Source organism: Hyperolius riggenbachi, chromosome 6, assembly GCF_040937935.1.
Source record: "Hyperolius riggenbachi isolate aHypRig1 chromosome 6, aHypRig1.pri, whole genome shotgun sequence".
NCBI lineage: Eukaryota > Metazoa > Chordata > Amphibia > Anura > Hyperoliidae > Hyperolius > Hyperolius riggenbachi.
In genome coordinates, this window is record NC_090651.1 from 153,486,809 (window position 1) to 153,502,217 (window position 15,409).

The 15,409-nt window shown below is 42.6% G+C and overlaps 1 protein-coding gene across 2 annotated transcripts in view; it reads right to left on the reverse strand.

The window, feature by feature from the left end:
• LOC137521184 (coagulation factor XIII B chain-like) overlaps positions 1-15,409 on the reverse strand; it is a 701,298-nt gene that overhangs the window by 31,185 nt on the left and 654,704 nt on the right. For both annotated transcript variants that reach the window (XM_068240112.1, XM_068240111.1), the window contains one exon: positions 3,038-3,247. In XM_068240112.1, coding sequence (XP_068096213.1) covers positions 3,038-3,247 — 210 coding nt within the window. The remainder of the gene's footprint in view (positions 1-3,037; positions 3,248-15,409) is intronic.

Sequence of the window (15,409 nt, forward strand, 5' to 3'; positions counted from 1 at the left end):
GTGTATTATTTTCATAGATTCCCCCAAGTGGGAAGAGTTTTACTTACTTCGTTCTGAGTGTGGGAAATATAAAAAAAAAACGACGTGGGGTCCCCCCTCCCAGACCTCTTTAACCCCTTGTCCCCCATGCAGGCTGGGATAGCCAGAATGCGGAGCACCGGCCGCGTGGGGCTCTGCACCCTGACTATACCAGCCCGCATGGTCCATGGATTGGGGGGTCTCGGAAGGGGAGGGGCAGCCAAGCTTTCCCCTCCCCCTCCGAGCCCTTGTCCAATCCAAGGACAAGGGGCTCTTCTCCACCTCCGATGGGCGGTGGAGGTGGAGGCCGCGATTTCCTGGGGGGGAGGTTCATGGTGGAATCTGGGAGTCCCCTTTAAAAAGGGGTCCCCCAGATGCCCACCCCCCCTCCCAGGAGAAATGAGTATAGAGGTACTTGTACCCCATACCCATTTCCTTTAAGAGTTAAAGTAAATAAACACACAGACACTTAGAAAAAGTGTTTTAATTGAACAAAAAACATAACCACGAAAAAAGTCCTTTAATATTCTTAATTAACCATTAATACTTACCTGTCCCTTTAAATAAATGATCCCTCGCAATATCCTCGGAAATGTTCTATCAGTTACAATGTAACTTTGTTACATTGTAACTACGCCGCACCCGACGCCACTCGCCGCTCAGCCGCCGCATACGCGTCCGTGCAGGACGCTAAGTCCCCGCAGCTCCCGCTGTCCACCCCGCCCACATCTGTCACCCACATGTGGGTGACATGTGGGTGACATGTGGGAGAGGCGGGGAGGGCAGCGGACCCGACAGAGCTCTGAGCTATATAGCTCAGAGCTCTGAGAAGCATCTTTGTATTTGGGCTCCAAGGAGCCCCATTGGTCCTTACTCCTTAGCAGACCAATGGGGTTCCTTCAAATCAGAAGGAACCCCATTGGTCTGCTAAGGACCAATGGGGCTCCTTGGAGCCCAAATACAAAGATGCTTTCGAGAGCTCTGAGCTATAGCTCAGAGCTCTGTCGGGTCCTGCAGCGCAGACGCGGCGGCGGCGGCGGTGAGTGACGTCGGGTGCGGCGTAGTTACAATGTAACAAAGTTGTTACATTGTAATAACTTTGTTACATTGTAACTGATAGAACATTTCCGAGGATATTGCGTGGGATCATTTATTTAAAGGGACAGGTAAGTATTAATGGTTAATTAAGAATATTAAAGGACTTTTTTCGTGGTTATGTTTTTTGTTCAATTAAAATACTTTTTCTATGTGTTTGTGTGTTTATTTACTTTTAACTCTTAAAGGAAATGGGTAAGGGGTACTACAAGTACCTCTATACTCATTTCTCCACCATGAACCCCCCACCCAGGAAATCGCGGCCTCCACCTCCACCACCCATCGGAGGTGGAGAAGAGCCCCTTGTCCTTGGATTGGACAAGGGCTCGGAGGGGGAGGGGAAAGCTTGGCTGCCCCTCCCCTTCCGAGACCCCCCAATCCATGGACCATGCGGGCTGGTATAGTCAGGGTGCGGAGCCCCACGCGGCCGGTGCTCCGCATTCTGGCTATCCCAGCCTGCATGGCGGACAAGGGGTTAAAGAGGTCTGGGAGGGGGGACCCCACGTCGGTTTTTTTTATATTTCCCACACTCAGAACGAAGTAAGTAAAACTCTTCCCACTTGGGGGAATCTATGAAAATAATACACTATTGTTACCTGTGCAAAAAAACCTGACATTTTCCGCATTTAAAAGACATTTTCGCCCTTGAAACTTAAAAATCGATTTTCTCAAAAACTATAAGGTCTTTTTGAAAAAAATTTTTTTCCTCTTATTCCCACTGATCCCCTTAATATACCCTAGGAATTTGGTGTTCCTAAACTTTAAGCAGGCTTTGCTATTAACCGTTAAAGTCGGCGGGTTTTTAAATGTATACATTTTTACTGTGAAACTTTAACATCGATTTTCTCAAAAACTATAAAGTCTTTTTGAAAAAAATTTTTTTCCTCTTATTCCTCCTGATCTCCTTAATATATTCTCCAAATTTGAGGCTCTTAGCATTTAAGGGGGCTTTGCTATTAACCCTTAAAGTCGGCGGCTTTTTTATATTATACGGAGCGTTACGGTTTAACGCGAAATTACGGTAGCGTTTAATGCGAAATTACGGCATGAACGAAACGCAAAATTTCGCGTTGAAAATTACGCTTACGGTATTTTCAATTACGATTTTAATGGCAATTTCGCTACGCTAATTTCGCATCGTAATCGCAAATTTCGCATGCGTAATTATAGTAATGCGAAATTACGAAAATTTCAGCTCAACTCTAGGTGCAGTAAGCCTATGCGCACCTCCCCACAAATGTTTGTGATTTAACAACACCAGTGCTTTATTTGTTCTTTACAATTTGCAATGTATACAGAATACAGGTGACTGACAAAATAATTGAAACCTTGCATTAGATGGGCAATCTACTAAAGCACTACTAAAGTAACCTCTGTATGGAAACTAACCTACTGTTTGTCGTAGGTCAAAAGAAACAACTGAAAGTACAATCAACTCTTTCACAGCACAAAAAACTCACACGCCTTTCTACAGTCCACCACACCATGTGGTTCACAGAGAAGACAGCTTTAGCCTAAAACTAATTAGCCTGTATTCCCTTTCAGGGAATCAGTAAACCTTGGAGGGAATTTGCTTTCTTGCCTGGGTAGTGATGGCCAAGAATCACAAAAGATTGTCTGCAGACTTAGCAAATTTTACAGAAAAATGTGTGAAATAACCGTTCACAGCAACCCTTATTGACTTTAACCACCAGCAGAATTCTACAATCTTCTGGGTATCTCAGCAGCCACAATCATCATCAAAAAATGTGCATTTTACATAAGCACTTGAAAAACCTTATTTTACTATATTTTACCTTTACACATTAAAAAATTCCCTGCGGCTGAAGCAATGTTATTGTTGGCAAATACATAAACACACACAAGCTTTACAAATGTACTATAACATTTATAATTTCCTGATTTGCAATAAATCGCTACTCACTTATACAAACTGGAAAATTCAGTACTGGTGGGGCACTGGCAGGCCTCCGTGGTTTGGTACATGTTGCTGTTAGTTCATTATCAGCTGAGTATCCGGTCTTACATTTAAACCTGACAATGTCACCTTCTTCATAATATGTGTCATCATTGTATTTTTCATTAAGCTCTAGGAAGTTATCATCAATTTGGTTTTGAATTATGCGACAAAGGCCTATGTAAATGAATGAATGCAGTAAAAACAAAGTTAATCATAATCAATATGACATAATATATCCAGTAAAACTTTCTGATTTTTAAAGCAGTCAATTTTGTTTGTTTCTCTTCTTTTATCTGTCACATCATGATACCATGTAGGAGAGAGGACTGTCCAATGCTGGAGTAGGTAATAGCTTCACTGCACTACTCTAAAAACATTATGGCTCCTATTCAGTCAACTATTCACCAGTTTTCACACCTTACCAATAAAACATACTGTATTTTAAGCCACCTGCAAGCAAGAAAAATCCCAAAATAGGTTTTATATTACTTATTTAGCCACTTTTTTGTTAATTTTTTATTGCCAGGTGCTAAAATAATATTTTATACCTAAGAAGAAAATGTATTCCCTGAGGAGAGGCGTAGCTGGGGTTTTCAGCACCAAGGCACAAAGTCAGTTTTTTCGCCCCCTTTTGTTATCATAAGGTTAGGGAAGGGCCTTTATGGCACACATACTTGCTGCCCTGCCTGCTCTGTCCTCCACTCCACTGCCTCCCGATCCAGTGGCGCCCATCTAAATATTGTAAAATTTGGAGAAACAGGAAGGGGAAGATCTTTTCCCCTGCTCCCTCCTAAACTCTTTCCAGCTCTCCACTCCTTGATGATGAAGAGAGGAGGCTTGAAAGGAGGTGAAAAGTAAGTGGGTAGTGGGCAGGGAGCAAGGAAGAAGATCTGCCTTTTCTTGCTGTTTTCACAGGCTCTGCAGGGGTGGGGAGGCATCGGGGGACAGTGCCTGAAGCCAGAACTTCTTCATTTACGCACACCTCACAACTTCAGAGATCAAAAAAGGACCACATTTAGGACACACCCCACCTCACCGTTTGTTATGGATATGGCAATTTGTTAGCAAGATACCATTTTTGAAATCAAACCACACTGGTTCCTACTTCATCTTTTCACAAACACTTTTTAGTCTCTCTTCTTTAACCATTTCAGCCCGCGGGGATTTTTCACCTTATGCATCAGAGCAATTTTCACCTCCCATTCATTCGCTAATAACTTTATCACTACTTAACACAATTTATTGATCTATATCTTGTTTTTTCCGCCACTAATTAGGCTTTCTCTGGGTGGTACATTTTGCTAAGAACTATTTATTATAAATGCATTTTAAGAGGATTAATAAGTAAAAAAATGGAAAAAATTCATTATTTCTCAGTTTTCGTCCATTATAGCTTTAAAATAATCCATGCTACCATAATTAAAACCTATTGTATTACAAGAGCAAGCGGGTGCGCACATCAGATAAAACATAGCCTTTATTCCATATAGTTAAAATTCCATATACTTCACCACCATGGAGAGAGGTACAGGCAGAGAGAGAAAAGGTCAACAGCCGTTTCGCGCCTGTGTGCTGTGGCGCATCGTCAGGGAAGTAGCACTCAGGTTGTATCCTGCAGTCCTGTGCATATATCCACTTCTCTTTTGTACATTGTATAATTAAAACCTATGTATTTTATTTGCTCTTTTGTCTCGGTTATGACACCATTTAAATTTTGTCCCTATCACAATGTATGGCGCCAATATTTTATTTGGAAATAAAGGTGCATTTTTTCCGTTTTGCGTCCATCACTATTTACAAGCTTATAATTCAAAAAATGTTCATAGTATACCCCCTTCAAATGCATTTTTAAAAAGTTCAGACCCTTAGGTAACTATTTATGGGGTTTTTTTGTTTTTTTTCATTGTAATTTTTTTTTCCATTAAAAATTTTATTTGGGTAATATTTTGGTGTGGTAAATAAACAGTTAATTTTTAATGCTATTATATGTGTAAATTGTAATGTAAAAAATATATAGATGTAGTTTTACTAAGATGGCCACCTTGAGTTTATTTTTTTTCTCCTTGTGCTTCTCGATCACCGGAAGCACAAGGTGCACGGGGAAACTTATTTTTGCAGAAAGACTGAAGCCTCTAGTAAGAGCGCTTCGGTTTTTCTGGTGGGGACACGGATCGGTAATCGGGAACCATGTTCCCGTTCACTGATCCCAGGGCTACCAGGGGACAGCACGGGGGCGTGCCCGCGATCGCGCACGGGAGCGCGTCATAGACATGAGGATCATGTCTGGGCGGCAGAAATGGTTAAAGGATACCCGAGGAGACATGTGACATGATGAGATAGAGATGGGTATGTACAGTGCCTAGCACACAAATAACTATACTGTGTTCCTTTTTTTCTTTCTCTGCCTGAAAGAGTTAACCACTTCAGCCTTCAGTGTCGTTTCACCTTATGCATCCGAGCAAATTTCACCTCCCGTTCATTCGCCAATAATTTTATCACTACTTATCACAATTAAATGATCTATATCTTGTTTTTTTTCCACCACCAATTAGGCTTTCTTTGGGTAGTACATTTTGCTGAGAATTACTTTTTTCTAATTATATTTTCATGGGAATATTAAGAAAAAAATGGAAAACAAATCATTATTTCTCAGTTTTCAGCCATTATAGCTTTAAAATAATACATGCTACCATAATTAAAACCCATATATTTTATTTGCCCATTTGTCCCAGTTATTACACCATCACTATTGGCACTAATTTAAAAACATTATAGTAATATACTCTCTTGACATGCATATTAAAAAAGTTCAGACCCTTAGGTAACTATTTATGTTGTTTGTTTTTTTTATTTTATTTTTTTTTTAACAAAAATTTTATTTGGGTTTTTTTGGAGTGGGGAAGTAAACAGGTAATTTTAAATATAATTATTTGTGTATATTTAAAAAAAAAAAAAGTATGTAGATGTAGTTTTACTATTTGGCCACAAGATTACCACAGTAATTTTTGGGTTTTTCATCCTGTATGATGTTAAACTTAGAAAAATCTCGGCTTTTCAGAGAAGCCATCAGTTTTTCATAGGGAGATATAGATCAATGAATGGGAACTGTGTTACCATTCATTGATCTCTGGAGCAGCGGAAGGTGGCAGGAGCGCGCAGGGGAGAGTGCCTGGCGCAGCAGTAGGGCAGGCTATCTGGACGGAAATATCCATCCAGATAGACCTAAGTGGTTAAATATCAGATATGTAAGTGGCTGACTATGTCCTCACTCAGACAGGAAGTGGCTACAGTGTGACCCTCACTGATAAGAAATTTCAACTATAAAACACTTTCCTAGCAGAAAATGGCTTCTGAGAGCAGGAAAGAGATAAAAAGGGTCAATAGTTCATAGATTTTTGCTCTGGCATCCTTCAATGAATGTGTCATTGAGCAAAAACAATAAATCAGTTAAAACTTAAAATGTAGATTTAAACATAAAATAAAACTGCAATGTCAAAAAAAGGTCACTTTTAGGAGACGGAAGATAGATACAATTGTTTATTTACGCCTTGGGTGTCCTTTAAGAAATAATAATCCTTTCTGTAAAAAGCAGCAGCTTAGTCCTAGCCTGCCCTAGTCCTCAAATAAAACAGTCTTATTCCTAGTTATATCTTTTTCCTAATTAATCGGGGATATTCTGCAAATAAAGTAAAAACACTTGCACACAGATGTGTTGTGTACAGAGCAACAAACTATGGAAACCAATTACTCGCAATGCATATCAAAATGTATTAAGTATCAAAAGCATAATCACCCCAAAATAACAATGCAAAGTTATAAACATCATAGTAGTCTTTCTGGCTGATTTGAAGTACTACCTAAAACAAGATGGTCATTGTTACATATTGCCTAGTGAGTGATAAAGAGAGTTTGTACAAAGGAGTGAACGAATTAAAGCGGAATATAACCCTACATTTCAACTTTGCTCTAAAACATTATTTACAGCATATTATATGCAAAAAGCATTTTTTTTTTACTAGACCAGCATTGGAAGGGTTAAACACAGAGGTTTAAAGTTCCGTGGAGAGATATGCAGAAGTTCAGATTGTTACATTCTATTTAGTTGAATGTATCTATTGAGAAATGTTACACACTCTTTGGCTGTCCTCCAACTCCTTCTCAGTCAGAGAGATGAGTCACATTCAACACTTAGATACATTTATGTAAACAAAATGCATCAATGTCAGCTTCGGATGCGTCTGCAGAAATCTCCAGGAACTTTAAAGCAATGTGTAACCCTTCCAATGCTGGTCTAGTAAAAAAAAAATGCTGGTTGCATATAATATACTGTAAATAATGTTTTAGAGCAAAGTTGAAATGCAGGGTTATATTCCGCTTTAAGTAATAGAAGGAATCTCTATCTGACCCTATCTGCAAGCGATCTATGGACAGCTGAATGGCTTGAGTGCCTCTCCGTACGTGAGGGGGATGTGTCTATGAAGATAAAAAGGCAATACAACGCCCCCTAAGCTAGGTCCACAGTGAATGCACTGAAGAAGCCCACGTGATGTGAGTGGGCGTAACGCGTATGCAGGCGTGGCTATATGCCGCCGGAGCTGGAGAGCGCGTGATGTTTAGCGTCCTTCCACCTCACATGGAGAATTACAACCTGGCCGGCCAGAAAGGACTCACTACATGCACAATCTAGCACAGCAAGTGTTGACAGTGTAAACCACGGGACGCCACGGATACAAGTCATGGACTGCAGTGCCCAGATTTAACAGTGTGACGCATGAGGAGGTGGTGAGTGCTGCTGTGCAGCGTTGGATAAAGTAACAAAACGGACTGTTTCTATGACACACTAGAGTGCAAGACATCCTGAGAACTTGTTATTCAGCAGAACAAGCTTGAAGTCTTGTCTGTGGAGGCTTACAGTATTAATTAGAAAGACACAGTGTCAGATCAATGACTCCAATTTTTTCAGTGGACTTTAACGTGGGAGTCTGAGTCTTAGTAAGATCTGGTGATTAACCGTTGTTTCATCCAACTTGTGAACACATTATGGACCAAGACCCATGGTTGTATGTGTGGGTGTGTGAATGAGGAGCGCTCCAATTTACACAGGCAGTGTTTTTTGGGTGGAGGGGGTTGTTATTTCGGGGTGATTATGCTTTTGATACTTAATAAATTTTGATATGCATTGCGAGTAATTGGTTTCTGTAGTTTGTTGTATATAGAATTGGTTTCAATTGCTCCCCCTCATTAGGGGTAAATGCTTCTGCACTAACCGGTTCACCAGATAATTTATTGCTGCATTGTGTACAGAGCACCCTCCCCTGTCACTCATCATTACAAGAAGTAGCAATTTATACACAGAAGAAAGCATCCTACTGTGTACTCTATGGCTACAGGGGAGGAAACTCAGAACTACAGGGTGCAGGGGGAGGAGACTCAGCACTACAGGGTGTAGTGGGAGGAGACTGAGCACTATAGGAAGCAAGGGAAGAGGTAATTTAGCACTACAAAGGGTACAGGAGGGGAAAAGGAGACTCAGCACTAAAGGGTGTTGGTGAGGGACTCATCACTACAGGGAGAAGACACAGTGGGGGGGGGGGGGGATTTATCAACGCATTACCAACAGTTTTTTCTTCTTAATCTGTTCTAACCAGCAGGGAGAACACAATTGAAGGTAAAGAGGCACCCTGGCTGAAATAAAAGCATCTAAAAACAGCTTAAAATCGAGGAAATAATATGAGGTGGCTTACCTCAATAACGAAATCCTTGTATATGACAAAATATTTTTATTTAGCACAGGCAACGCGTTTCGCGGGTCCAAGCCCGCTTCATCAGGCCAATAAAAGTGCCAAATGAACAAGTCGATATTGCAAAGAGAGGCTCCCTTTGCCATATCGACTTGTTCATTTGGCACTTTTATTGGCCTGATGAAGCGGGCTTGGACCCGCGAAACGCATTGCCTGTGCTAAATAAAAATCTTTTGTCATATACAAGGATTTCGTTATTGAGGTAAGCCACCTCATATTATTTCCTCGATTTTAAGCTGTTTTTAGATGCTTTTATTTCAACCAGGGTGCCTCTTTATCTTCAATTGTGCATAGCTATACCCCCAAACAATCTGTGTTTGAGAGGTGGTGACAGACCACCTGTGGGTGCCCCACAGTGGACACCTGTCCCTACTTTTTCAAGGAGAGCGACCACATCCAGGTCCCGGTTGGGACTACCCCGAGTGGAGTCGGGTTTATGGTCTCCACCTGCTTCCTACGGTTGGTTGCCCTTGCAACACTTTTTTGTGAGTAGTAATTTATTGAAATTCCTTTTTTTCAATTGCATACTAATATACTACACTATTGGGCTCCCGTATTTGTCTCCTATATATTTTTTTCCCTGCAAGGTGCTGAGACACCCCCACTACACTAAGCAGGGAGAACAGTTCTGCATGATAATAAGAACATTCTTAAATCCTAGTAATTGTGGCAGTTTAGCGTGGTTTTCTAGAGCTGCACTACAGTTAAGAGAAATGCAGATCCATCCCTAAACTGGGGCAGATTAAGAAGTGCTTGAAAGCAGTTCTACAGCTGTAGAATTTCAGTCTAGACATGATTGCAGAGTGCAGGCTAGACATGATTTGTGATGTGCTCCTCCCACCTGCTGAATTCCTCCTCAGAGCCTGCTGCTATCAATACAGCCGGTGTGTTGGTTACCTAAGCAACAGCAATTCCCCTCACACATTGCACTGCCTGAGAGACCTTCCTAGCTCCTCCCATTATACCACAGTTTTAGAAGGAATCTGCACTATCTAATGCTTTCTTAAAGAGAATCTGTACTCTAAAATTTTTACAGCAAAAAGCATACCATTCTATTCATTATGTTCTCCTGGGCCTCTCTGTGCTGTTTCTGCCACTCTCTGCTGCAATCCTGGCTTGTAATTAACAGTTTAGGCAGTGTTTACAAACAAACTAACCAGCTTGTGATAGGCTCACATAAGCAGAATGTGTGAGTCATACAGAGCCTGCAGGGGGCCTGCAGAGGGTGTGTATCACTTCTATCCAATCACAAGCAGCCCTGCACATTCAACACATTCCAGCCTTAGCCGGACAGAGGGGACAGAAGAAAACAGATTAGATCATATAACATAGATAACACAGCCACTGTGCAATTAGGAAAGGCTGCAGTAAGCCAGAGCACATTAGAACAGGCACAGGAACTTATAGGATAGAAGAACTAAGGCTGAAAATTTTGTTACAGAGTCTCTTTAAGATGTCTGAGACAGTTCTGCATGGATTTCTAAGAACCTACTAATATTTTGTCTCAGACACTCTTGATAAATCTGGCCCTGAGTTCTGCAGGGTGCAGATCGAGGAGACTCAGCACAACACCCTGATGAAAAGTAGTGAGAGGAGATGGAGGAAGAGAGTGGCGAGGAAGAAGAGGATGAGGGTGACTTTCCACTCCATAGTGCATAGCCAGCATCAGAAAGCACAGGAAGGCACACTGGACAGCTTCATGATTTGCAAGAGGAAGAGGGTGAGGAAGAAGTAGACAGGAAGAGGGCTTTCCCTCTTTTTGTCCACTGGCATTCCCTCAGTCATCATTGGGTACTTCAACATCTCCACTGACACTAACACCTCCTGTGCTTCTAAGTCACATACCTCCTTCCTGTCACTTACCTCCTCCCTTGACCTCACACTTTGGTCCACCACTGCCTCCATGCTGATGGCCACACACTCCACCTAATCATCACTATATACTGTTCCCTATCCAACCTCATCAACTCTTCCCTCCCACTGTCTGAGCATAACTTACTCAAATTGAATATCCTTCCATCCAGTCCCTACACTTCACCATGGTAGACTTCTATACACAAGTTCAGAAACATTCACAATCTCAACATCCAGATACTAAGTATCAATCCCTCTGCATCCTCTACTGTACCCCCCCTTTATTGACCCTGAGCTAGCAGCTGCTCATTATCACAACACCTTAACTTCAGCTTTTGACTCTGGCTCCCTAATCCGCGGTCTTCAATGCCATTCTGCAATGCCAGATCGATAAATAATAAGACTGCAACTATACATGACCTAATAGAGCTCTCTGATTTGACCTTTTTGACAGAGACCTGGCTTGGGAAGCATGCAGGCCCAACTCTTGAAGCAACCGTGCCGGCCAATTATTCAATCTTGCACTGTGAGAGACAAGTCGGCAAGGGTGGGGGGGTTGCCATATGCTTCAGATCCTCCTTGAACATAAGGCCCCTGCCCATAGGCCCCACTGAAACCTTTGAATGTATTGCAGCTCAACTGTCAGCAGAAGTAAACATCAACATATTGCTCATATACCGCCCCCCAAAAAATGGTCCAGCCTTTCTTAAGGAAATATCTGAACTCTTATCCTGCGTAACAGTGGAACACCCTAGATGGATCATCCTGGGAGACTTCAATGCATGGGTGGATGATCACGACTCCCAGCTAGGAAGTGAACTACTTCTCATAATGAATGAACTGGGTTTCTCTCAGGCTATCAACCTCCCCACCCATACGAAAGGGCACACCCTGGATCTTATATTTCATTCCGGACTTTTAATATCACACATGGATATAAACCCAGTGGTATGGTCAGACCACCACACCATCCACTTCTCTCTGACAGCACCAGCGATAAAACACAGAGGGAAAGAACTCATAAAATACCGTTCACTGAAAGATGTCTCACCCCAGCACGTTCAGAATATCCTCAACTTCGACGCATTAACCAATCATTGCGCAGACCCAGACTCCATGGTCCTGATTTACAACCATGCAGTGTCATCTGCCTATGACGCCCTCGCTCCAGTTCGCATCAAACGATCTACACCACTTCACCATGCACGGTGGTTTGACAGCTCACTAAAGGACCTAAAGAAAGAAGTGCGCAGACTAGAAAGGAAGTGGCGAAAATCTCAGATTTCAAAAGATAAACACACCCTTGTCTCTCACCGGGAAAGCTACCAAAATGCGATCACCAAGAAAAAATCCTCCTACCTACCACAGGAGATCGCAAAGGCCGCCAACAGACCAGCCCAACTATTCCGCACAGTTGATAGACTATGTAATCCATCCTGTCTAAAACCCACTATAACTCCCTCAAAGGAGCTATGTGAGAAATTTGCCTGCTACTTTGCTGACAAAGTATCTTCTATTCGGTCTCTCATTCAGTCCACAGCACCCAAGACTCATGCAACTAATGGAAATAGCTGCAAAAACAACCTAACACCCTGGACTGATTTCAAAAGTATTAGTGAGGAAGAGATCTCAGACACCCTCTGTCGTCTCCACCAGACAACCTGCGACCTGGACCCTGGACCAACTAAACATATGCTGAAATGCCCTGACCTGCTTGGTCCAGCATTTCACAAAATAGTAAATTGCTCTCTGCAAGCAGGGAGGTTTCCTACCTCTCTAAAAGAAGGAATCATCAAGCCCCTTCTCAAAAAACCTTCCATGGATCCAGATGCTATGAGCAGCTACAGACCTGTCTCCAACCTCCCCTTCTTAGGTAAAGTTATTGAAAAGGCTGTCTATCTGCAACTTGAAACCAGGCTGTCAGTAAACAACATCCTGGACCCTCTACAATCTGGCTTTAAGAAACACCACAGCTGTGAAACAGCCCTCATCCAAGTCTGCAACGATCTGCTCATGGCAAGGGACAGAGGGGAATGCTCCATCCTAATCCTGTTGGATCTCTCAGCGGCTTTTGATACAGTTGACCATGAAATCCTGCTTAACAGACTGCAGGAGTACTGTGGCATCAGTGGATCAGTCCTCCAATGGTTCAGATCATTCCTGACTGACAGAACACAGAGAGTATCCCTAGGACCTATAATGTCCAAACCTGCACCTCTACAATTCGGAGTGCCACAAGGATCAATCCTATCCCCTCTGCTGTTTGCAATCTACATGTTGCCACTCGGTACACTTATCCAACGACATGGCCTGACGTACCACTGCTACGCCGATGACACACAGCTATACCTGTCCTTCAAACCTGGTGGAACAGACCCTACCCCAAAAATAAACTCTTGCTTAGCTGAGCTTCAGGCATGGATGAATGATAACTGGTTGAAACTGAATGCTGACAAAACTGAGGTCCTGTTTGTCCAAAGCCAGTGCTCGCCATCAAAACAGCTCTATCCTAAAGCAACACCAATCAGGATTGGGAATTCAGACATAAACAGCTCCAACCTTGTGCGCAGCCTTGGCGTACTAATCGATGGGGAATTGAGTTTCAGAAACCAAATTTCATCTGTAGTTAAATCTTCCTTCTTTCATCTGAAGAACATTGCAAAGATTAAACATCTGATTCCCCCAGAGGATCTTCAAACCCTAGTCCACGCCTTCATCACATCACGGCTGGACTACTGCAATGCCCTTTATGCTGGCCTCCCCAAAAAAGACTTGCGTCGCCTGCAATTAGTGCAGAATGCTGCTGCCAGATTGCTAACAAACCAGCCTCGCCACTGTCACATTACACCGATCCTTCGCTCACTGCAATGGCTACCAGTAGAATGGAGAATACTCTTCAAGATTGGACTGCTGACATTCAAATCCCTGCACAATCTGGGCCCTGGATACATGAAGGACTTGCTGAAGCTGCACCACACCTCTCACAACCTCAGATCAGCAAGTTCTATAAACTTGGTCACTCCCAGAGTGCACCTCAAAAAATCTGGAGACAGAGCCTTCTGTCATGCTGCCCCTACTCTTTGGAACTCCCTACCACACCCAGTAAAGACAGCACCATCCCTGGAGCTATTCAAATCCAGACTGAAAAGCCACCTGTTTAGCCTGGCATTTCCAGATTTATAAAATTCTTCCCCTGTACCACGATGGTCGGAGCCATGCTTATGCGCTTTGAGTCCCACGGGAGAAAAGCGCTTTACAAATGTTATTTGTTGTTGTTGTTGTTGTTGTCTTCCGTCACCGGGCCCATCAACAACCCTGGCTTAACTAGGAGATCAACTAATGAAACACAGCTCCTGGATAGCTGAAGGGCATTGGTGAAAAAATGATTTGCCTGAGCACTTCCAGAGTTACAAAAAGGCTCTGCACATACTCAGACAGGCCCTCTCAGCAGCCAAACACATATTTTTCCTCCCTAATCTCCTCGCAGTCCCACAACCCTAAACTACTCTTTGCTACCTTAAACTCCCTCCTTTAGCCCCCACCTCAACCCCCCACTCTTTGCATTTCAGCTGAGGACATTGTCTCTTTCTTTATTGAAAAAAAATCACTATCAGGAAAAGCTTCACCCAGCAGCCTCCTCTCTCCATACAAACCTCAAACATTATATCTTCCCTAAGTATTTTCTCACCACTATCTTAACTCACTGTCTGCTCTCTCATCTGTAAATCTTGTTCCACTACATGCCCCCTTGACCCCATTTCCTCTCACCTACCTACTCACCTGTCCTCCTCTACCATCTCAGCTGGCCTAACCTTCCTCTTCAAATTCCTTTCAACCAAGGTATATTTCCTTCCACACTCAAGCAAGCCCTCATAACTTCTATACTCAAAAAACCTTATTTTGACCCCTCCTCCCAGCCCAGCTACTGCCCTCTCTCCTCTACTTCTCTTCCAAACCACTGGAGCACCACGTCTACTTTGACTTAATCGATCACCTCACAACTCATTTTCTGTTTGATTACCTCCATTCTGAATTCTTAATCAAAACTGTCCTACTCAAAGTAACCAACAACTTCGCAACTGTTAAATCCAGAGTTCCCTACTCCAGTTTCATCCTCCTAGACCTCTCCTCTGCTCTTGAAACAGTTTACCATCCTCTCATCTAGGGGCATTCATGGTCTTTCACTCTCCTATCTTGCCTCTAATCTCACAGATAGGACCTTCAGAGTTGCACACACAGGACACTGCCTTGATTATTTTACAAATAGACTATTGCAACTCTCTGCTCTATGGCCTAACCACTAACCATTTAGCCCTGCTACAGTCCATCATGAACTCTACTCCAGCCCTTTCCCACTCTGTCAGTCACTGGCTTCTAGTTACACAAAGGATGCAATTCAAAAGGAAGATGTTTTTTGGGCCCACTGAGAAACAGGAGGAGGAAGCCCAGGATACTAATATTTCATAGCCTAAATACACTAATCAGTTTAGATTAGTCTACTGATGGTTTTTAGTCTACTGATGGTTTGGTCAGTTGCATCAAAGGGGAATTCATTACTACCAAATGTTTTAGACCTGATCTAAACTATTTGGTAATTAAGTGGGTAAATCAGGGGAGATGATCAAACGATGCAATTCACAAACAAGTAGCGATGACTGACATCCTTCTCCTATGATGAGCT